The sequence below is a fragment of the Muntiacus reevesi genome, chromosome 4 (genome assembly GCF_963930625.1).
Source record: "Muntiacus reevesi chromosome 4, mMunRee1.1, whole genome shotgun sequence".
NCBI lineage: Eukaryota > Metazoa > Chordata > Mammalia > Artiodactyla > Cervidae > Muntiacus > Muntiacus reevesi.
Window position 1 is genome coordinate 64,536,387 of NC_089252.1, and position 22,584 is coordinate 64,558,970.

General features: G+C 41.5%; 1 protein-coding gene across 6 annotated transcripts in view; it reads left to right on the forward strand.

Moving 5' to 3' along the window:
• RBMS3 (RNA binding motif single stranded interacting protein 3) overlaps positions 1-22,584 on the forward strand; it is a 773,699-nt gene that overhangs the window by 638,245 nt on the left and 112,870 nt on the right. For 4 of the 6 annotated variants that reach the window (XM_065932912.1, XM_065932913.1, XM_065932916.1 and 1 more), the window contains exons 9-10: positions 13,572-13,668; positions 15,887-15,937. In XM_065932912.1, the coding sequence (XP_065788984.1) occupies positions 13,572-13,668; positions 15,887-15,937 (148 nt within the window). The remainder of the gene's footprint in view (positions 1-13,571; positions 13,669-15,886; positions 15,938-22,584) is intronic. The other 2 variants (XM_065932917.1, XM_065932918.1) reach the window with 1 other exon arrangement.

The window sequence follows — 22,584 nt, forward strand, 5'->3', positions numbered from 1 at the left end:
ACCACACTATTTTAGCTTTTTCTTTGCTGGTAAACAGTTTTAGTATTCTGTACATATTGTCTTCCTGTGTTGTCTCTAACTGGGCTTCCCCAGTGGCTCAGCGGTGAAGAAACTACCTGCATCATGGGAGCCGCAGGAGACACAGGTTCGATCCCTGGGTCAGGAAGATCCCCTGGAAGAGGGCGTGGCAACCCACTCCAGTGTTCTTGCCTGGAGACTCGCAAGAACAGAGGTACGGGCATAGGGTTGCAAAGAGTCAGACATGACTGAGCGACTTACGCAAACAGATGCATATCCTTTGCTGATCCTCCTTGCCTCCCCTTGCATTGCTTACCTGGTGTCTGTGGATTCCTCTTCTTTTGCCCACTTTTACTCATCTTTCTCAGGATTTAGCCCTTTCTCACACTGTTTCTCATCCACTCCTCCTTCTTTTGGGAACTGAAGACTCCCAAGTTCATACTTCAAGTTTATAACTAGATGCAGGGAGTCATCACCTGTGTGTCTCATTGCACTCCTGGATGTCCTGACCCCAACTGAGGGCTTTGTCTTCATCTGTCTTTCATAATAAAACTGAAGAAATGAAAAGCATCAAGTTACTCCCTACCGTTTTTACGAAGTTCACTCTAAAGCCATTTATGTCATAATTCCAGTTCTCTGGGCCTTCTCTCCTACAACATTGCTAGTGATAAAATTGGTCATTAAGACTTCTTCTATCTCTCTTTGAACTACATCTTCAAACCAGCTGTCTCCCTGCCACTGGTCAAGTTCATTCAATCACCATTCCCTAACTGTACTAAGCTTTTATCTGCCTCTGATATAACTGAACACCAAACCATTTTCACATGGCTTTCTGAATATTTTTTTAAAGCGAGAAGTAATAAGTAATCATCTACCTGCCTGGATTAAAGTATTATGTGGACTTTATTAAATGCAGAAAAAACTCAAACTTTCCAGAGTGGCACCAGAAGAATTTCATGATTTGGTTCCTGCAACTGAATTGGACCTTTTTTGATTCTCAGAGCATCTCATGTTATGTTAACCCATGTGTCTTGTTGCTCATGGAGTTCTCTCTGCCTGCAGAGAATGGTGATATTTCACCCTTTCCTTCTTTCTTCTATTTCTCTCATTTAGAGAACACCATTAAATCATACCAGGCAGAGCTAATTACACAGTTAGTCATAAGAGAAACAGTGTAAGCAGTGGTTAGAAGTACAGACTCCAGAACCAGCCTGCCCAGACGTACATGCAAATTCTGTCATTTTCCACATGTAGACAAGTTGTCTGTGCTTTAGTTTCCCCCTCTGTGAAGTGGAGATGACAGTTAGAATAACTTTTCATAAGACATTTTAAAGGATTAAAGGACCCCCTGTGGCATAATGTGATCATTGTCAATATTGACACTATTGTTACACTGCATTTCATGTGACTATGATACAGTAAGGGCTTCCCAAGCATCACTAGTGGTAAAGAACCTGCCTGCCAATGCAGGGGAAATAATGAGACATGGATTAGAACCCTAGGTTGCAAAGATCTCCTGGAGGAGGGCATGGCAATCCACTCCAATATTCTTGCCAGGAGGATCGCATGGACAGAGGAGCCTGGCAGGCTACAGTCCACAGGGTCACGATGAGTTGGACACAGGTGAAACGAGTTAACACGTGATACAGTGACAGTCTTTTTATCACATAGCTATTGACATCATATTTATTTCTGTGATGGACTATTAAATCTGAAGGCAGGTCCCATGTCTTATTTTTCTTTACAGGCTGTTTAACTTAGTACTGTGAATGCCCAGTCAGACATAGAAAATGTTACTGATGACATCTGCTTGACTCCAGCAAAGTGGCATTAGGTAACCCATTCCCTTTCCTGGTATCAAGCCACTCTGTTCCCATGTAACACCCTAATCTGATTATCTTTAAATGCAATCTCCAGGTTCATCCAAAGGAGCCAAATTGCACATGACTTGTTCATGTCCTGGGTTAACAGTGGAATTTTGGAAGCATTAGATTATGCATTGTGTTGGTACCAACAAGGTAGAAATTTTATATCATGAAATGGAAGGAACAGCAAAATTGTAGCTAACTAACCTTATTCACTTGGTATTTCTTCATATACACGAGTTTTTTAAATGTTTTGGTTTTTTGGATTTTAATTGCCTTATATAGCAACAGATAAATAATCATTTCTATGGATGTTAAGATGTCAAAATAACCACATATGATTCCTCAATATCTTGTTTCTTGACTTATTGTCAGCATGTACCTCTTAAAGATGTGGAAACTGATTTAGAAAATTCAGCATATGAAGGAATCGAATATGAATGTCCAGAGTAAAGTATTTATTCCATAATTATACCCATGTATTCAGTCCAGTCCCTGCGTGCGTGCTAAGTCACTTCAGTCGTGTCCAGCTCTTTGTGACCCCATGGACTGTTTGTAGCCCACCAGGTTCCTCTCTCTGTGGGATTCTCTAGGCAAGAATGCAGAAGTGGGTTGCCATGCCCTCCTCTATAAGATCTTCCTGACCCATGGGATCGAACCTGCATCTCTTATGTCTCCTGCTTTGGCAGGCAGTTCCTTTACCACTAGTCCCACCGTGGAAGCCCATTCGATCCAGTAGGCAAACCTAACTTAGAACGAGAGTAGTAAGCTATCAGAGGCCTAAATATTTGTTGCTGTAGAGAAGAAACTGATCCCATTTGATGTAGAAAAAACATATCCAAAGATACAGTTGCAACCAACTCCAATCCAGTTAATATTGTTAAAACAAACAAAGGATGACTCAGTTGAACAAACTTCTTTTCTTTTGTATCTGTTGCACCGTTTATCTATCTATATCTATCTTATGTATCTGTTGCACTGTTTAAAATCATGTTGGTGAGGCAGATTTGAAAAAAAGTCCCCATCCTGTCAGGAACAATGGGCATGCACACAAATTCTAGATATAATGCCAGTAGTATTGTGAAAGAAGCAGAGTGCTTGGAGTTTTATGTATGTCTTACCTTTCAGATGTATAAATACTTCTGAAGGAAGACATAAGACATGGTGGCGATAGTTGGGGAGGGCCAGCAGAGTACTGAGAAGCAGGGTGATAGGGAGACTTATTTTTCACTGTTTATATTTTTCTATTCTTTTCACAAAAAATGTTAAAATAAATGTCCTAGGGCCACAGAGTAAAAGCTGAAACATTCTAGGAAGAGATCTGGAAGGCCTCTTGATGGAGCAGTGACATGAACTTGTCCTCTTTGGTGTGTCACATCTAAAGAACATGTTTTATCTTTTTGAGTGCTAGTTGTTTCCAGATATGTGTCCAGGAGTGGGATTGCTGGGTCATATGGAAATGCTTTGTGGCTGCCAAGTGGGAGGGGAAGTGGGGGAGGGACAGACTGGGGGCTTGGGGTTGGCAGATGCAAAGTGTTATATATAGAAGGGAAAAACAACAAGTTCTACTATATAGTACAGGAAGCTATATTCTGTGATAAGCCATAGTGGAAAAGAGTCTTGAAAACAATGCGTGTGTGTGTGTGTGTGTGTGTATATAACTGAGTCACTATGCTATACATTAGAAATCAATGCAACACTGTAAATCAAGTAGACTTCAATTTTTTTTTTTAATAAAAGAACATATTTTGTAATCCTGGAGCATCCCATAACTGCACTCAGTCATGTGGGTTTCTGAGTATCAAATTCAGACATGTGTCTGGGGTATCTGGTAGCTCAGTTGTGTAAACTGTTAAATGTTCTAAATTCCATAACCTCAATGTAAATACAGCAACATAAAACTGAAATAAGTACTCCCAAATTTAGCTTGATTTTTCTCTGATGAAGAACAAACATTTGTAAATGTAAATGTGGACCGTGGTGTCACTGAGCAGTTTGAGTGTAGGTGGCAGAAAATGCCAGTTGTGTCATCTGCTTGCATCTACCCAAATGATCACTTTAAAAAAATCCGTTCAATGTCACTTGTATCTAAGGCTTTGAAGGTTACAGTGAAGAAGTTTCTGGGTTGCAATGGAAAAGGAAACCACTTGGTACTTTTTTACTGTAGGTCAACTTAGGAGAATAAAAATGCTCCTTCTTCTTTCAGAGCTATCTGGCATAACTCTATAATGTGTTATTACTACCGGCCTATTGCTTTTTTAACAGTCCAATATGAAATCCCATCACTTTCAAATATGAGCATAAGAGGTGGGAAATAACTCCTTCCCCAGTCAAAATCTCATCTTTTCCTGTGCCCTTTTCACTAAGGTCTGCTGGGTAAATGCCTTTTGGATTGTTTGATTTGAATAAAATGTATTCTTGGCAGAGATGTGGGGGAAAAATGTTTTCTACGGCTTTGGTTTGCCAGCTGTTTTATATGACATCTGATATTAAGTGATACAGAAACCAGATCTTATTACACTAGGAAAGGAATGAGATGTGAAAGATACGTGGTATTACAATAAAGATGACCATAACTTGTTAATCTTGTGCTACAGGGTTGCCCCGAGGATTCACGGTTCTGACTCCAACACAATTGCCCGTGGACATGAATGTCAAGGCAGCACTGTTTATTTCAGTGTGCATATAGGATTGTGTGTGATTTTTTAGAGTTAGAAAAAAAATCCTACCCTGGGGTTATTGATACATCCGTGTTGTTTTTATTGTCAGTGAAATAAGATTTTACCGTATTACTACTGACTGCCAAATTCCCTGGAGATTTCTCTTCTGCAGGTAAAATAATGTCCTGTTAGTGACCTAGACTTCCATTCTCTGGACTTCTGGAGCCCTCTTGCTTTAAAAGCCAGAAAACCAAATAACCCTTTGCGTTCCTTAAAAATATGACTTTTTTCAGAGGCCAGCTCAGAGTTCTACAGATAGATCATGCTTAATTAAACCTCACAGTCTCTTTGACATTTGGAATTTTTTCACGTGAAACCTCTCCAGAGTAACTAGTCAACATTCCCAAGGAAAGTTTCTCAACCTTGACATGAGTGTCATTTTGCATCATATCATTTTTTTGGTGGGAACTGTCCTGTGTTTGGGCTTCCCTAGTAGCTCAGATGGTAAAGTGTCTGCCTAAAATTCAGGAGACCCGGGTTCAATCCCTAGGTTGGGAAGATCCCCTGGAGAAGGAAATATCCCAGACCTCTACGACCTCGATGCCAGTAGCAGCCCCCTGACCAGTTGGGACAACCCAAGATATCTCTAGGTCCTGGGAGGAAAACGCCTGTTTTTGTTTAGGACAGTGTAGAAAAGAAATACTCATCACACCTATGAATTTACTGCGTGCATTTTGTCAAATAAATATCTTAGTAAACACTTTCTAGAAAAAAATGGTTAGTTAAAAATTCATTCCTAGTTTTCTGTAATAGCATTTGCAAGGCATGATGCATCTATGCATCATGTGTGTGCTCAGCCATGTCTGACTCTTTGAGACCCCGTGGACTGTCGCCCTCCAGACTTCTCTCTCCATGGGATTTTTCCAAGGAAGAATATTGTAGTGGGTTGCCATTTTTTCCTCCAGGCGATATTCCCAACCTAGGGATCGAACCTACATCTCCTGTATCTCCTGCATCGGCAGGCAGATAATTTATGACTGAGTCACATGGGAAGCCCATAATGCATATATTCAGTTCAGTTCAGTTCAGTCGCTCAGTCGTGTCCAACTCTTTGAGACCCCATGAACCACAGCCCTCCAGGCCTCCCTGTCCATCACAAACTCCCGGAGTCTACCCAAACCCATGTCCATTGAGTCGGGGATGTCATCCAGCCATCTCATCCTCTGTCGTCCCCTTCTCCTCCTGCCCCCAATCCCTCCCAGCATCAGGGTCTTTGCCAATGAGTCAGCTCTTCCCATGAGGTGGCCAAAGTACTGGAATTTCAGCCTCAGCATCAGTCCTTCCAATGAACACCCAGGACTGATCTCCTTTAGGATGGACTGGTTGGATCTCCTTGCAGTCCAAGGGACTCTCAAGAGTCTTCTCCAACATCACAGTTCAAAAGCATCAGTTTTTCAGTGCTCAGCTTTCTTCACAGTCCAACTCTCACATCCATACATGACCACTGGAAAAACCATAGCCTTGACTAGACAGACCTTTGTTGGCAAAGTAATGTTTCTGCTTTTAAATATGCTATCTAGGTTGGTCATAACTTTCCTTCCAAGGAGTAAGTGTCTTTTAATTTCATGGCTTCAGTCACCATCTGCAGTGATTTTGGAGCCCCCCAAAATAAAGTCTGACACTGTTTCCACTGTTTCCCCATCTATTTCTCATGAAGTGATGAGACCAGATGCCATGATCTTAGTTTTCTGAATGTTGAGCTTTAAGCCAACTTTTTCACTATCCTCCTTCACTTTCATCAAGAGGCTTTTTAGTTCCTCTTCACTTTCTGCCATGAGGATGGTGTCATCTGCATATCTGAGGTTGTTGATATTTCTCCCGGCAACCTTGATTCCAGCTTGTGCTTCTTCCAGCCCAGCGTTTCTCATGATGTACTCTGCATTTAAGTTAAATAAGCAGGGTGACAATATACAGCCTTGACGGACTCCTTTTCCTATTTGGAACCAGTCTGTTGTTCCATGTCCAGTTCTAAATGTTGCTTCCTGACCTGCATGCAGGTTTCTAACCAGATATAAAAATACAGTCACATGTTTCAAATGACCTTAGCTTTCTTATTACAGCCAAAAAATTAAAGTGCTGTCAATTTCACCTTTCCTGTTCCTGCAAAATAGGACACCTCTGCTTGAGGTTTTTATTTGGATGTCCTTTCTTACTTCTCCCTTTAAAATGTGGTGGCTGTGTGAGAGTGTTTTTAAACCATGAAGGATACATGGCAGGGATTGAGAACGAATGATGGGACTGGGAAACTCATTCTGCAGCTTTCTCTTTGGAGGCCAGCTCGGTGCATTTCCTTTACACATGGAGACTCTAAGCCTCAGATGCAATAACAGCCTCTCTTGTCATGGTTTAAGCAAAGCTTTCCTATAAATTCATCTGGTTTATGTTTGAACTTGGGGAGAGCTTATTTCAGAATACCGGAATTAGGGGATCAAGATAGTGTGCTGAGTCTGATCTTTCCAGTCCATTTTCTGTTCTAAATAACTCTCTGATTTGAGTGGCAGAGAGTATTGGAACTTGCTGGGGAGTATGAAATATCATTCTTGTTGGATCGATAGGATTAGAGGAAAGAGAACAAAAACGCATGAAAATTTCCCCTAAGGGTTCTCTTTGTTAGTATCCATTTACTTGGCTGTTTTTCTGTTTCTGCTCTCTTTTTTCCCGTTAAGTTCCCTGTAAATGCTGTCTGTCCATCCAGTCCTTATTGCTTTCATTTTTAATATGCCACTTGGTACATTTTGCAAAATAAACCAGCTACTCTAAAATGTGAAGCATGATTTATGCTGTTGGTATGCAAGGCTGAGACTAGGGTTCTAAGAGAAGTTAAACCTACATGGAGAAAAGGGCTGTTAGTGGAGTGGTCATGAGTGCCTGTTAGGTCATTATGAGCCCCACATAAATCTTTCTGTTCACTGCTTCATAAGTCAGATCTAAGATAAAACCTGAAGGGGTTTTTTGTGGGGTTTTTTTTTGTCCCTAGATGTAAACCATGATTTTTTTGTAGAAAAGTTCTGTTTTCTCTAATTATCAGTTCCTCTACATGCCTAGAAAATGGGCATTAGTTTAAGCTTTCATTGAGATATATAGATAGGTGATTTGTGATGTAAGCCAGCTTTCTCAGTTCTCACTTCCCAGCTTCTTATCTGAACAGATGGCGTCTTCTGTGTCTCCACACATTTGACATTGGCCATCCTCTACTGTGATCACTACTTATCTCCCTAAGCTGTTTTGCACTCATTTTTTCATTCAGTCAGCCTTCCGGTATTAAGCATAGCTATACCTTGGAGATACTGTGAGTTCAGGTCCAGACCACTGCAACAAAGCAAATATCTCAATAAAATGAGTCACACAATTTTAAAAGTGCATATAAAAGTTGTGTTTAGACTAGGCTGTAGACTGTTAGTTTACAAAACATTATGTCTACAAAAACAATGTATATACCTCAATTAAAAATATCTTATTGCTCAAAACACTATCGTTGTCTCACAATGCACAGTTACCACAAACCTTCACTTCGTAAAAATCACAGTGTCTTTGAAGTACGCTAAAGCAAAGCACAATAAAATGAGGTACGCCTGTATTTATTATGCCCCAGGCTCTGTCCTAGGCAGTAAAGTGCAGGTGTCCTCAACTGTCTTGAAGCCAACATTCTAGAGGGAGAAACAACCAATAAATGCATTCCATTAGTCAGCTCAACTGCTGTTTTAAAAAAAAAAAAATGCCATTGATCACGTGGGTTTAAACAACTGAAATATATTTCCTCTCAGTTCTGGAGGCTAGAAGTTCATGATCAAGATATGGGTGATTAAGTCTGGGGTGAGGACTGTTTTCCTGGCTTTACAAGGCTGTTTTCTCACTATGTCCTCACATGGCCTTTCCCCTGTGTATGCATATGGAGAGAAAGGGAAGTCTCTGGAGTGTCTCTTCTTATAAGGACACTAACCCTGTAAGATTAGGGCCCCACCCTTATGAGCTCACTTAATGTTACTTTCTTCTTTAGAGGCCCCATCTCCACATACAGCCACTCTGGGAGTTAGGACTTCAACATATGAATTTTAAAGGGACACACACATTCAGCCTATAGCATATATATAAAGACATTTTTTAAAGGCTAGTTCAAACAGTGATAATGCCAATGGGGGGAAAAAAATCAAGGAAAGGAATAGAGAACAATTGGGTCAGAGATGGTGGTTGCTACTTTAGCTATAGACCTCTCAGAAGAAGGGAAAGTTGAGTGAAACCAATAATGAAAAACAGGTTGTTATGGGGAGATTTGGGGAAATAAGCATTCCAGGTAGAGAGAATGATAAGGTCAGAGGCCCAAGATGAGATTGAGAATAATAGGCTCCCATGACGGAAGGTCGTTGTCGTTGGTTGGATCCTAGTTGGTTCAAGGAAGAGAGATAGATGGACAGTAGCCTTACTGTGCCAGCAATAGTCAATACCAGGAATTCAGATTTTGTTCTCACTGCAGTGGAAAGCCATTGGCTGGCTTTAGGCTGGTTAATGTACAAAGGAGATTCAAGTTAAGTGGTTAAAGAGAGAAACTCAAATGAATGTCTTACCCAGTTTTGGTACACACAGTAAATCCTTCAATACAGTTCTTTTTAAGTGGAAGAATAGATGTTTTCTTCCATAGTAATTATCTTTTTGAAAGTCGGATTTGTTAAAAGTAATTTATATATACACTTTTAATAGGGTACAATTTTACGCGGTCTGAAAAGTACACAGTAGTGGAGCCGCCAAGAAGTGAAGAAACAGGACAGTTACATCACTTCCCAGAGCTCCCCCTGTGTGTCCGTGGTCAGCCTCCTCCCTTAACCCCAGCCTTTGGCATCCTTTATTTCTTTCTGGTCTGTATAGTTTTTCATTTTCCATACTGTTATGCAATAGATATAAAATATAAAATCTTTTGAGTCTAAGATCTCTCATTTAGCATAATTCATTTAAGATTCAGGGTGTTAAATATACCAGTGTTTCTTTCCTCTTCATTGTTTAGTAGCCTACCAGTGTATAGATGGACCATACGTTGTTTAGCAGCTCAGTTGAAGGATATTTGGCTTGTTTCCAGTTTTGGGCAGGTATCAAAGCTGCTGTAAATAATTGCATCAAGGTTTTAGTGTGAACTCAAGTTTTCATTTATCTTTAGCTGCTATGTATCAGTGGGATTTTTCAGTTATATACTATGTATTTTAGCTTTATATGAAACTGCCAAGCTGTTTTCTAAAAGGGCAGTACCATTCTATATTTGTACCAACAATGAAAGAGAATTCCACCTTCTCTAAATCCTTGAAAGCTCTGATTGCCTTTTTTTAAAAAACTGATCGCTCTAATAGGTACATTACATAGTCAATATTCATTTTTCCTAAACTACACAGCTGCAGATTTAGAGATGTGGTAGATGTAGGTATGGACAGTAAGGAGAATGCAATGGGTAATGGCGTAACTTTTTCAACTACATTTTTTAACCAAAAGACCCCAACCTTATAATCCTTGTTGAAACCTAGATCAATTTAAGACTCTAGTTCTATAACGCTGGCTTGGATACTTGTATAGAATCTAAGCTTAAAGAATTTACTCTTGGATCCCTGGGAACATTGAAATCTAGCCCCCCTGTACTCAGTGGGATTGTCGTGGAATGCTTCTTTAGAAAGGTGACTCATGAGATTCTCTATTCAAAATATCAGTGACCTCGGAGAGATGAAGAAGCTTCTGTCTCCAAAATTCCAACCTCAGTCATAAACTATTTTAAAAAAGAAAAGAAACTAAAAGTAGTAATTGAATTCATTTTGAGATGCCAAGGGAACATTTCATGAAAAGATGGGCTCAGTAAAGGACAGAAATGGTATGGACCTAACAGAAGCCAGAAGATATTAAGAAGAGGTGGCAAGAATACACAGAAGAACTAAATAAAAAAGATCTTCATGACCCAGATAATCATGATGATGTGATCACTCACCTAGATCCAGACATCCTGGAATGTGAAGTCAAGTGGACCTTAGGAAGCATCACTACGGACAAAGCTAGTGGAGGTGATGGAATTCCAGTTGAGCTATTTCAAATCATGAAAGATGATGCTGTGAAAGTGCTGTACTCATTATGCCAGCAAATTTGGAAAATTCAGCAGTGGCCACAGGACTGGAAAATGTCAGTTTTCATTCCAGTCCTGAAGAAAAGCAATGCCAAAGAATGCTCAAACCACCACACAATTGCACTCATCTCACACACTAGTAAAGTAATGCTCAAAATTCTCCAAGCCCCGCTTCAGCAATACGTGAACTGTGAACTTCCAGATGTCCAAGCTGGATTTAGAAAAGGCAGAGGAACCAGAGATCAAATTGCCAACATCTGCTGGATCATCGAAAAAGCAAGAGAGTTCCAGAAAAACATCTATTTCTGCTTTATTGACTATGCTAAAGCTTTTCACTGTGTGGATCACAACAAACTGTAAGAGATGGGAATACCAGACCACCTGACCTGCCTCTTGAGAAATCTGTATGCAGGTCAGGAAGCAACATTTAGAACTGGACATGGAACAACAGATCGGTTCCAAATAGGAAAAGGAGTCCGTCAAGGCTGTATATTGTCACCCTTCTTATTTAACTTAAATGCAGAGTACATCATGAGAAACGCTGGGCTGGAAGAAGCACAAGCTGGAATCGAGATTGCCAGGAGAAATATCAACAACCTCAGATATGCAGATGACATCACCCTTACGGCAGAAAGTGAAGAAGAACTAAAGAACCTCTTGATGAAAGTGAAGGAGGAGAGTGAAAAAGTTGGCTTAAAGCTCAACATTCAGAAAACTAAGATCATGGCATCCAGTTCCATCACTTCATGGGAAATAGATGGGGAAACAGTGGAAACAGTGGCTGACTTTATTTTGGGGGGCTCCAAAATCACTGCAGATGGTGAGTGAAGTCATGAAATTAAAAGATGCTTACTCCTTGGAGGGAAAGTTATGACCAACCTAGACAGCATATTTAAAAGCAGAGACATTACTTTGCCAACAAAGGTCTGTCTAGTCAAGGCTATGGTTTTTTCCAGTAGTCATGTATGGATGTGAGAGTTGAACTGTAAAGAAAGCTGAGTGCCGAAGAATTGATGCTTTTGAATTGTGGTGTTGGAGAAGATTCTTGAGAGTCCCTTGCACTGCAAAGAGATCCAACCAGTCCATCCTAAAGATCAGTCCTGGGTTTTCATTGGAAGGACTGATGTTGAAGCTGAAACTCCAACACTTTGTCCATCTTATGGGAAGAACTGACTCCTTTGAAAAGACCCTGATGCTAGGAAAGATTGAGGGCAGGAGGAGCAGGGGATGATAGAGGATGAGATGGTTAGATGGCATCACTGACTCACTGGACATGAGTTTGGGTAAACTCCAGGAGTTGGTGATGGACAGGGAGACCTGGCGTGCTGCAGTCCACGGGGTTGCAAAGAGTCAGACACAGATGAATAACAGAACTGAACTGAAGAGTATGGCAAAATGAAACAATGATTCCATGATCCCTAATAGGCATTTTTCTAGTCTATCTTCATAATGGGGAAATAGTCCATCACTGGCAACCTGGTTTTGTGTGCATGTTCAGTGGTTAGTCAGTCTAGACTTCCCCTTACCAGTGAGATATGAAGAAGGAAACATGATTTAAAATTCTTCTGAGAAATCTGAGCATTAGGTAACTTGTGGGCTCCAGGGTACAGTCTGAGTGGAGATGGAGGGTCAGTGTTTTCAAAACCCTTTGAAAGTAGTGAAAATATTAGTCGCTCAGTGGTGTCCAACTGTTTGTGACCTCACGGACTGCAGCCCACCAGGCTCCTTTCTCCGTGAAGCTCTCAAGGCAAGAGAACTGCAGTGGGTAACCATTCCCTTCTCCAGGAGATCTTCCTGACCCAAGGATCGAACTCAGTCTCCTGCATTGCAGGCAGACTACAGTCTGAGCCACCATGGAAGTCCTAGATCTCTGTTCAATCTATCCTTTAGTAGATATCCAGAAGAATCATCCCTCCTCTGATCTGTGGAGCTCTGCTCTGTCCCAGGGGCTTCCCAGGTGGCACAATGGTAAAGAACCTGCCTGCCAATGCAGGAGACATGGGTTCAGTCCCTGGATGGGGACGATCCCCCGGAGGAGGAAATGGCAACCCACTCCAGTATTCTTGCCTGGGAAATTACATCAACAGAGGAGGCTGTCCATGGACTGGGCTACAGTCCGTAGCTTTGTAAAGAGCTGGACACAACTGAGCAACGGAGCACACACCCACGCATGGTCTTCCCCAGTGTTTTTCTGTACCTGTTCACTGCAGGACCCTGGAGGACTGTAAACTCAGTGCTTTTTAGAGTCTACAGGAGAATATCACATAGGTCCAGAGCCTCCATCAGTACCTGACTAAATTCAGAAAAGATTCCTATCCTCACCTTGACCCAAATTGTCCACAAATTGTCCTTTTCTTTTCATGGAGAAAGTACTTATGTTAGTTTTTGCCTAAAGGCATGGACTCATGCCTAGCATAAATTATCTGGAACTCTCTAGAAACTGATCCTCTTTCTTGAATGAAGAAATAAATGCAATTATGTCTGTGTAACACCAGCCACTTTCGTAACGCTTGGTGCTACCAATTCACCTTTCTTTCAAGGAGCTTTATAATAGTGTTGCCCTAAAAGCAAGCAAACAAAAACAAGACCCACAGCTTTTCTCCCCTGTTGGTTAAACATACTATTACACTCACCTGGCCTAAGAGATTTCTGCATGGCCAATTTTATAAGAGGACTCCAAGTTGTCATTCTGTTTAGAACAGTTTATTTCTTAGTGGAATCAAAGACCATCAGTCTCTTGTCCACTCCTGTTAACAGTGAATGGGTGACACGAGGGTGGAAGTCAATCTTCTTCAGACACGCGTGGTAGCTTTTGGTTAGCAGCCAGGCGTGCGTTAGCTTCACAAATCTATGAATCTTCTTTTTTTTTTCTGTTCGCAGATTTTATTCTTCACCGTACAGTATTGCAACCAACCGCATGATTCCACAGACATCCATCACGCCATTCATTGCTGCTTCCCCTGTCTCCACATATCAGGTATGTCCAATTTACCTGCACATCCCGAGAGGCCTTTCTTGCCAGGAGTATATTATCTCAAGTCAAAAGGGACACCGTAGAGTTTTTAAGTTGTCTTCCCTTTAGTCACATCTTAATGTCATAATATTCAAACTATCCATTGAGCCTACACTGTCAAGAGCTTGTTTGCATCTGTTTCACTGAATTATAAAAATCCACTGTGCTTCCATTCTGCCTGCTGAGTTTTCATGATTTTGCTACTTTTCAGCCAGCATTAGTACAGCTTTCTGACCACTGAGAGGTGACGTTGTGTGTTGTCTGTTATTTTGGTTGTCACAGTTCCCTAGTGTATCTTTTCTGAGAACACATTTCTGGCAACTCCTTGCACTCCCTTTAGGATACTGGATCATTGTCATCTCATTTTGTCACAGTTGTTCTGTGTATCCATGGAAAGCTACATGGATGGCTGCTAAATCATTGGCTCCAAGAAATAGGGAAAATTATCAAAGGGGTAAAAGTAGTTCCTACTTCCTCCTCTTACTTCATCCTCACTTCCAAGAGGCCAGAAGAGACCTCAGGGGTTCCACATGTTGAAACACAAGGAAATCTGAGACTCAGTGTGTGTCCTAAACCAGATGTTGTCGCCAGTTAACGTTAAGGGCACAGGTGGAAAGATAGCCATCCTTCCCCTCAAGCAGGGCTCCTTATCTTATTCCTTTGAGTTATCACAAATATTTCTCCCTCCTTCTCTTTACCTCATGTAGTTCTTTAGACAGTTCTTCTAATTCTAAGGAGAAAGAAAATTGCCTATGAATGCTGTCTAGAGTGTCGAGTGGCGTTGATTACAGCCTTGGAGATAGAGAACGAGAGTGTGTGCATGAGTGTGTTTTCTTATATCACGCATATGGCGGGGGTGGGCATGGGGGTTTGGGGTGGGGGTTGTGATGTTGCTGATTGCTATGAATTCAATGAAGTTTCACGTTCTTCATCCACAACCTATGTATGTCATGTCAGGAGGTCCCCACTGTCAGAGCATCACGCTTGAGACTGTGCACATTTTTCCTTAACAGATCCCCCTCACTCTGAAGCAGATCATTTTCATTCTGTGTCTGCACTTAGGTTCTTGATACATGGCGGTGGGTGAGTGGAATAAACTTTTGTGTGAATTGCATTAGAGGGTCTCTGGATGGCTGATTTCTTAAATGCCTTTCCTTGGGACCCATGAGGCTAAGTGCAGATGCTGTTCAGTTTTTTTTCTTCCTACAGGCCTGCCTGGTTGTAATGTGTGCTTTTTGGTTTTTTACCCATTTTTTTCAAATCTTGGCCTCTGTTTCAGCCAAGACCACCCACTGAGCTCTATTGTAGAGCACTTTGGTGTCATGAATAAAATCTCCACGGAGCTGTCATTTCACTTGGGAGGGCCCATAAGTGGAATTTAACACCAGCTCTCTTTTCTCAAAAAGGAATTAGAGCAATTTCCTACGTTGTTGATTCTTGCTTTTCACCACTTTTTTTTAAAATCTAAAGTTCATTGGCAGTCTCATTGATGTGAGTCTACCGAAAACAAAATCTTCAGGGCTATCTGTGTCACAATCAGCTCTTAGAAGCTGACTTTCTCATTTGGCTGATGGGGAACATTCAGGACATTTTCCTAGCTCCTACACTCATTTTTAGTAACCATACCAATTACTACAAGAGAGAAAAATCACAGACTTACTTAACTTGGGTTTAACCCAAAGCATTCTCCCAAATTTCTGGTTAATCTCTCTAATTCATTCCCCAACTTTTACCACTTGGATTTATTTCCAAGATGGGATCACTTGAGAATTTGAGGTTAGAACCAATGACAGAAAAAGAGGAAGTTTTAGCAATCATGCTAAGTAATGCTGCCTTCTTTTTTCGCCTGGATCTTCCAGGATGTTGACCTCCAAACAGCAGATCCCTGAAGCCTTCTAAGACTTTTGTCTCCAATAACAGCCTCCAAATGTGCCCATGGTGTAGCCCATGTGGCCATTACCGCCAGCTGCAGTGAAGTAGGAATTTGCTTTCATTCTACCATGTTTCAGGGACCAAATGAATCAGGTCTAAGAGTTTCCTTTCCATCCTTAGTTTTGAGCACTGATTTGCTGTAAGTCAGATGGACTCCACTTTCTTATGACCTAGTGTGACCCCACTGAACGCCAAGAACCGAGTTCTCTCTGTGATTGCTTTGTGCTAATAAATGCTGTTTGATGCATAGGTCCAGAGCACTTCATGGATGCCTCATCCGCCATACGTTATGCAACCAACAGTAAGTGTTCTCAGTCACCTGAGGCTCGATGTTTCTATTATCTGAGTGCAAGCTTGTGTAACGTGGAGAAGCTCTGGGGTAAAGCTTTTGTTCTATTCCATGCCTCTTTCTGGCAGCCCTATTTTCCAGATAGAAAGCTGTTCCTGAAATTCTACAAAAGCGTGTACAATAGACAGAGATAGGGACAGTGATAGAAAGAGAGCTGAGAGAGGAAGAGAGAGGGAAGGAGGGAGAGAATCAGCTTGATTGGAGGAAATAGCAGTCAACCTCTCACATTGCTGTCTACCATTTGTGATGAAGAGGGAGAGTCTGCATGCAGTGCCGTATGCTCTGGACAGTTAAACCCACTGTGGGAAGAAAGCCTTTCTGTCATCCTTCTCTTTCTGTTACGCTTTCTTTTCTTTGGGTGCTTTGGGAATGGTTTTGCGAATCATGGCTCAGTGTTGACTCAAAGCAACATATTTGAAATAGGAAGGTATTCATCTACGAATAGGTGCGGCTAGATAGTAGATAGTAAGGTCAGTAGATGACTTTTATGTTAACTAACCAGAGTCATTCTCTTCTTTAGTGGAAAATGTCTTCCCCAAATATTCAAACTATGTTCTGCTAGCTAGCTTTTTCCATTTTGTGGTACAATATGACGTTAGCCCCAAAGGAAAAATATATGTTCCATTAGAATACAGGCTGAAGGCTAGTGATTCTGTGTATCTTTGTCAAGTTCTTGCATGTTTCCTAGCTCTTGAAAAGGACAGGACAGGAAGATTTCTAGAACGATACACTCATGAGAGTGTGGAGAAGGGGAAAGGTCCCCATAGGGAAGTTGTGTGACAGGGTCCCTGGTGTACTCTCCTGGGTCTGTTCAAGTCGTTAACTTTGTTTCCTCTCTGTCACTGTACTTAACATGGCTTAGGGGAGGATCAAAGCCAAGAGAATATATGAAAACAATGTTTAAATTATGGCATGTTATACCTTATTATGGTCATCAATCCTTATTAGTGAATGTATCAGTTGTACAAAGAAGAAGCAATGCTACATTTTAACTTTTTTCAAAGATAAATATAAATAAAGTCCTGCATATCAAAAACAGGGAGTTACATACACAGACATCCATTTCCTGGACTCAAAGGATCACAGCACCTGGCTTTCATAATTGAGGTTTGTCCAGTTTTTCATAAAAAGGAGCATTCCATGTTGCTCCTAGTGTTTTGATAGTTTGCTTTGTATTTTAAAAATAAAGTATATGTAGCTTATGACAGCAGATCTTTAGACCCTGTTTTGCAAATCTCCCTGTTTACTCTTATTTGCCTACTTTGGAGGCTTCGTGAGTTCATCTGGTCTGTGTTGTGGAAATCAGACCGACAGGCAAGGAATCCATGCTGTTCTTTTCTGTCCAAGTCATCAGGTAGAATCCAATAGATGCTGCCAGACCAGCATACAGCACAGACTGGGCCAACACAGGAAGAGGGAAGAAGCCTTGCCAAGTTCTGAAGAGACTTTCTAGAAGGAAGCAACCACCTTCTAAGGAAATAATGTGCGTGTGTTTAGAGAGTGCGGAGGCTGGCTTGGTCGTCATGCTGAGGTCAAGCATCATCTCATTGAGACCTAAAGGAATGCACATCTGGCAACATCTGAATTCTTTTTCAGATACCAAAAGTGTATGATTCCACAATACTTGGGAAGCTGTGAGGAGAAGGGAAGATTTTGTGTTTCATTTCAACTGTCATTCAGGACCCTAGCAAAGTGTTTCATAAGCACCTCCTCCTCCCTATCCCAGCTTCCAGCTTCACCCATTTTGGGATGTATTATTTCTAGTATCTTTCCCCCTAGCAATAGTTGTGTGTGTGTGTGTGTGTGTGTGTGTGTGAGTGTTCATTTGTCCCTATGAGATCTTCTTGCCATGGCTATTGCTCCCTAATATCCCTTCCCCTGACTAGACTCTGCGTGATGTTTGAGCTTAGGTCACCCTGTTTGAGACAGCAGTCCCCAACCTTTTGGCACCAGGGGCTGGTTTTGTGGAAGATAATCCTTCCACGAACCAGTGGGGAAGGGGGTGGTTTCAGGATGATTCAAGTGCATTCCATTTATTGTGCACTTTATTTCTATTATTATTACATCAATTCCATTTCAGATCATCAGGCATTAGATCCTGGAGGTTAGGGACCCTGGTTTAAGATGTAGCACCTTTGCCTGGGACAGATTTCCTGGGAACAGGAGTGGCTGGGCCACCCACCACTTTGTTGTTTTTAACTTGGAAACATTGGCTAAGCAGCACTTTGGAAACACATTACTTGCACCATCAGTTGTTTCCTTATAAGTTTTGTTGGTTGTTTTATTATATGAAGAACCTTGATGCAACTGATCTTGGTTTTATCACCAGAATGGGGTTGTTTAATTGCTCTGTAATGTTAATTGCTCTGTAATACTAAATATTACTAAATACTAAATAAAAATATGTAGGTGAGGATCTGGGGCGAAGAAATAAACCACCTGGATGTGAAGAAAAGGAATGAATGAGTGGGTGATTAATAGCATGGATTCTTGGTTAGGCTCTTTGGGAGAGGAAATCCTTTCTGACATAGGACTTTGGGCGGTTAAACTTCCTGAGCCACAATTTTCTTGTCTGTAATATGGACACAATCACAATTAAATTATTATGCTTTCAGTTGATTAAGTGAAGTAATGCTTTAAAGCTCTTAAAATAGCACCCGACAAATATCAAACACTCAATAAATTACTGTTATCATTACCCAGTTATATGAGTAGATGACCACAAATCCTGCTTTAGCTTAGGCCAATTGTGTAAAATGAGTGTTGGTACAGGAAGAACTCAAGAAAAAGCAATAATCAGCCATGTCTACCACATTTATCCTGCTCATTTTGCACACTTTACTAATAATGAGTTTGGTGAAGGTAGCCTCTGTGGCTATAAATAAGATGAATCACTTAGATTGGTGCTTCTCTGATTTACTTGCTGAATCTTTCAACACCTATAATAAAAATAAATACAAGTAATGAAAATAAAAATTAAAGGCCTACTGGGTTCCCTCTTGTGTGGCAGTCACTGGAACCTACTTTACAAATAAATTCAAGGTGTGAATAGCTACACATCTCCCGTAGGTTGCCCATATTAATTTGTTTACAACTTTTCTCCTTTCTCATGGTTCTTCCTCCACAATTTTGGGAAACTCTCACAGGTAAGGTCTCTGTACATAGGGTAGAGACATGCTCCCCGCCTCGTGATGAAGCTCATGGACTCCTAGACTCTAGCAAGAGTCCTGCGGGTTCTGCGTAGGCTTGACTCAACGGCCCCACGGTCTCAGCCAGGCTTGTATCTGAAGCCAGCACTTCGGTCAAGTCTTAGCACAGAGCACGGTGCCTCTGGTCTTTTCCTACCTGGGACGGGTAATGATCTGTAAGGGAGACGTGAATTGATGGACAGAAGGGATGAGAGACCAACAGAAATCCTGAGTGTAAAACTACAGCTGGCTTAGGCTTTCTTCTTCAGAGACTGAAATTTCTGAGTCATGTGCGGTGTACCTTTCCATAACTTTAGAAGAAAGACTCTGAGAAGCTTTTCACTTTTAAGGAAAGGGGGCTAAAAGTTGCCTTGCCTGGATCCTATCTCTCGTACTGGTGTTTCTGCAAGGAAACCATTCTCTGTCTGTGTGTTGGACTCTGGGACTTGATCGGGTCAAATCCTGCTGATGGCAGTGAGAGCATTTTTACTTGCACTTTATTTCTTGTTCACTGAAAGATAACACTGCAAGACTGACTCAGGAACACACTCTTTGCTGACATTGCCAGTGCCGCCAGGTACGTGTTGCTGATTGCCAGTGCAGGGTTTCTTTCCTAAACTCTGAAATTTCGCTATGACACTGGCAGGGTTTTAATAGGTGATGGATTGAACCAGATATCTACTTTGCTTGGCAGCTTGTCACACTGGAATCTTCTATGAATGCACAAGTGAAATCCCCATGTTGGAATACATCGGGTATTTTGTTAAATCTGTGCTGACAGGGAGAAAAGATGATAGCTCCCAAGAAGCAGCAGAGTTCAGTTCTCTTAAATTTTATTTAGGCCTGTGTGAGTCATAAATCTTCTGTCCTTCATGTGTTTAGCATTATTTATCCTCAAGGATAAAGGTCCGTTTTCATTTTTACCTAATTACAAACAGGATATCTAACTACTGGGTTTCCCTGATTGCTCAGACAGTCACGAATCCACCTTGTGGTACAGGAGACGCAGGTTCAATCCCTGGATTGGGAAGATCTCCTGGAGAAGCAAGGGATACCCACTCCAGTATTCTTGCCTGGAGAATCCATGGACAGAGGAAGCTGGAGGGCTGCAGTCCATGGGGTCACAAAAAGTTGGACGTGACTGAGTGACTGCACTAACACTATATTCTCTAACTACAGGATTCTAAGAAATGCAAGATGCTTTTATGGAACCACTGTGGGATTTGTTGCTATACCTGGCTAAATTATAACACTTCTGATGAATAAACCTTACATTTACAGCTAACGTGTCAATATAAACTTTCCCTGTAGAACAACAACAATAAAAAGTTCAAGAAAGAGCTCCAAGAATATTTCATTGGTAACTGGTGATTAGGTAAGGCTTAATTTTAAGGGCTGTATCCTCCAAACTTGCAGACACATTTCCCCTAAAAGCACATCATCAAGTTTGGAAAGGACATTGAAATCATTAGAATTCTGTTCAGAAAGCGGTGTTTTCAGATACTATCTTTTTATTCCAACTGCTGAGCTGAGCAAAAATTCTAACCTTCTGAGTTTCATTGTCAAAGTACCAAACAAAGACAAAATGTGTTTGCTATGGAGGGACTTTACCTGGTGGATCTACTGGCCAAATCTTTTAAAATAACTAGCAAACACAAAGCAGGAACTTTAGCCCATGTACACCATTTCTACCAGAAGAGGATTCAAAAATATTTGAAAATAAATTTAAAAGGAACATCTTCATATGGGTGTCAGCTCCCTGTAAGTAGATTTCTGGGGTAAAGTAAGTACAGACTCTTGAGCGCAAAGTCTCTTTGATACCCTAAGTACTGTAGCAAGCAGTGCTGGTCTTGCCATTGTTAAATGTAACTTCAAAATTCTATGGCAACTTAAAAAAAATTCTAAAATGAACTTAGGGGCAATGAACATTCAAACAATGCAATTCAAAGCTCATGATTCAAAAGTGCCTGCACAGCCACTACGGAGAACAGTATGGAGGTTCCTTAAAAAAGTAAAAGTAGAGTCTCCATGAAGTAGTGTTAGTCGCTCAGTCATGTCCGACTCTGTGTGACACCACGGACTGTGGTCTGCCAGGCTCCTCTGTCCATGGGATTCTCCAGGCAAGAATGCTGGAGTGGATTGCCATTCCCTAATCCAGGAGATCTTCCCAACCCAGGGATAGAACCCGGGTCTCCTGCATTGAAGGCAGATTCTTTACCTTCTGATCTACAGGGAAGATCCAAGTAAAAGTCACTCAGTCACGTCTGACTCTTTGTGATCCCATGGACTATACAGTCCATGGAATTCTCCAGACCAGAACACTGGAGTGGGTTCCCTTTTCCAGGGGATCGTCCCCACCCAGGGATCGAACCCAGGTCTCCTGCACTGCAGATGGATTCTTCGCCAGCTGAGCCACAAGGCAAGCCTAAGAATACTGGAGTGGGTAGCCTTATCCCTTCTCCAGCAGATCTTCCCTACCCAGGAATCAAACAGGGGTTTCCTGCATTGCAGGAGGATTCTTTACCAACTAAGCTACCAGGGAGGCCCCCCAAAAAGTGAAAGTCCCTCAGCTGTGTCTGACTCTTTGTGACCCCATGGACTGTACAGGCCAGAATACTGGAGTGGGTAGCATTTCCCTTCTCCAGGGGATCTTCCCAGGGATCGAACCCAGGTCTCCTGCATTGCAGGCGGATTCTTTACCAGCTGAGCTATCAGGGAAGTCCCAAAGTCTCCATACGACCTAACAATCTCACTCCTGGGCATATATCTGGAGAAAACCATAATTTGAAAGGATACATGTGCCCCAATATTCATTGCAGTGCTATTTACAATTACAGGACATGGAAGCAACCTAAATGTGCACCAACAGAGGGATGGATAAAGATGTGTACATACATGTAATGGAATATTACTCAGCCATTGTATATATGTATATGTGGGACATATATACAATGGAATATTGTCAATATTGAAAAAAGAAATAATGCCATTTGCGTCAATAGGGGTAGATCTAGAGACTCACACTGAGTGAAGTAAGTTAGAAAGGGAAAAATAAACACCGTATAATATCGCTTATATGTGGAATCTAGGGAAACGGTACAGGTGAACTTATTGGCAAAGCACAAATAGAGTCACAGGTGTAGAGAACAAGCTTATAGCTACCACAGGGCGGGGGGAGGGGGTGAACTAGAAGATTGGGATTGACATATATACACTATTGATACTATGTATAAAGTAGATAACTAATGAGAACCTACTGTATATTTCCTGATAGCTCGGTTGATAAAAAATGCACCTGCAATGCAGGAGACCCCAGTTCGATTCCTGGGTTGGGAAGATCCCCTGGAGAAGGGACAGGCTACCCACTCCAGTGTTCTTGGGCTTCCCTGTGGCTCAGCTGGTAAAGAATCT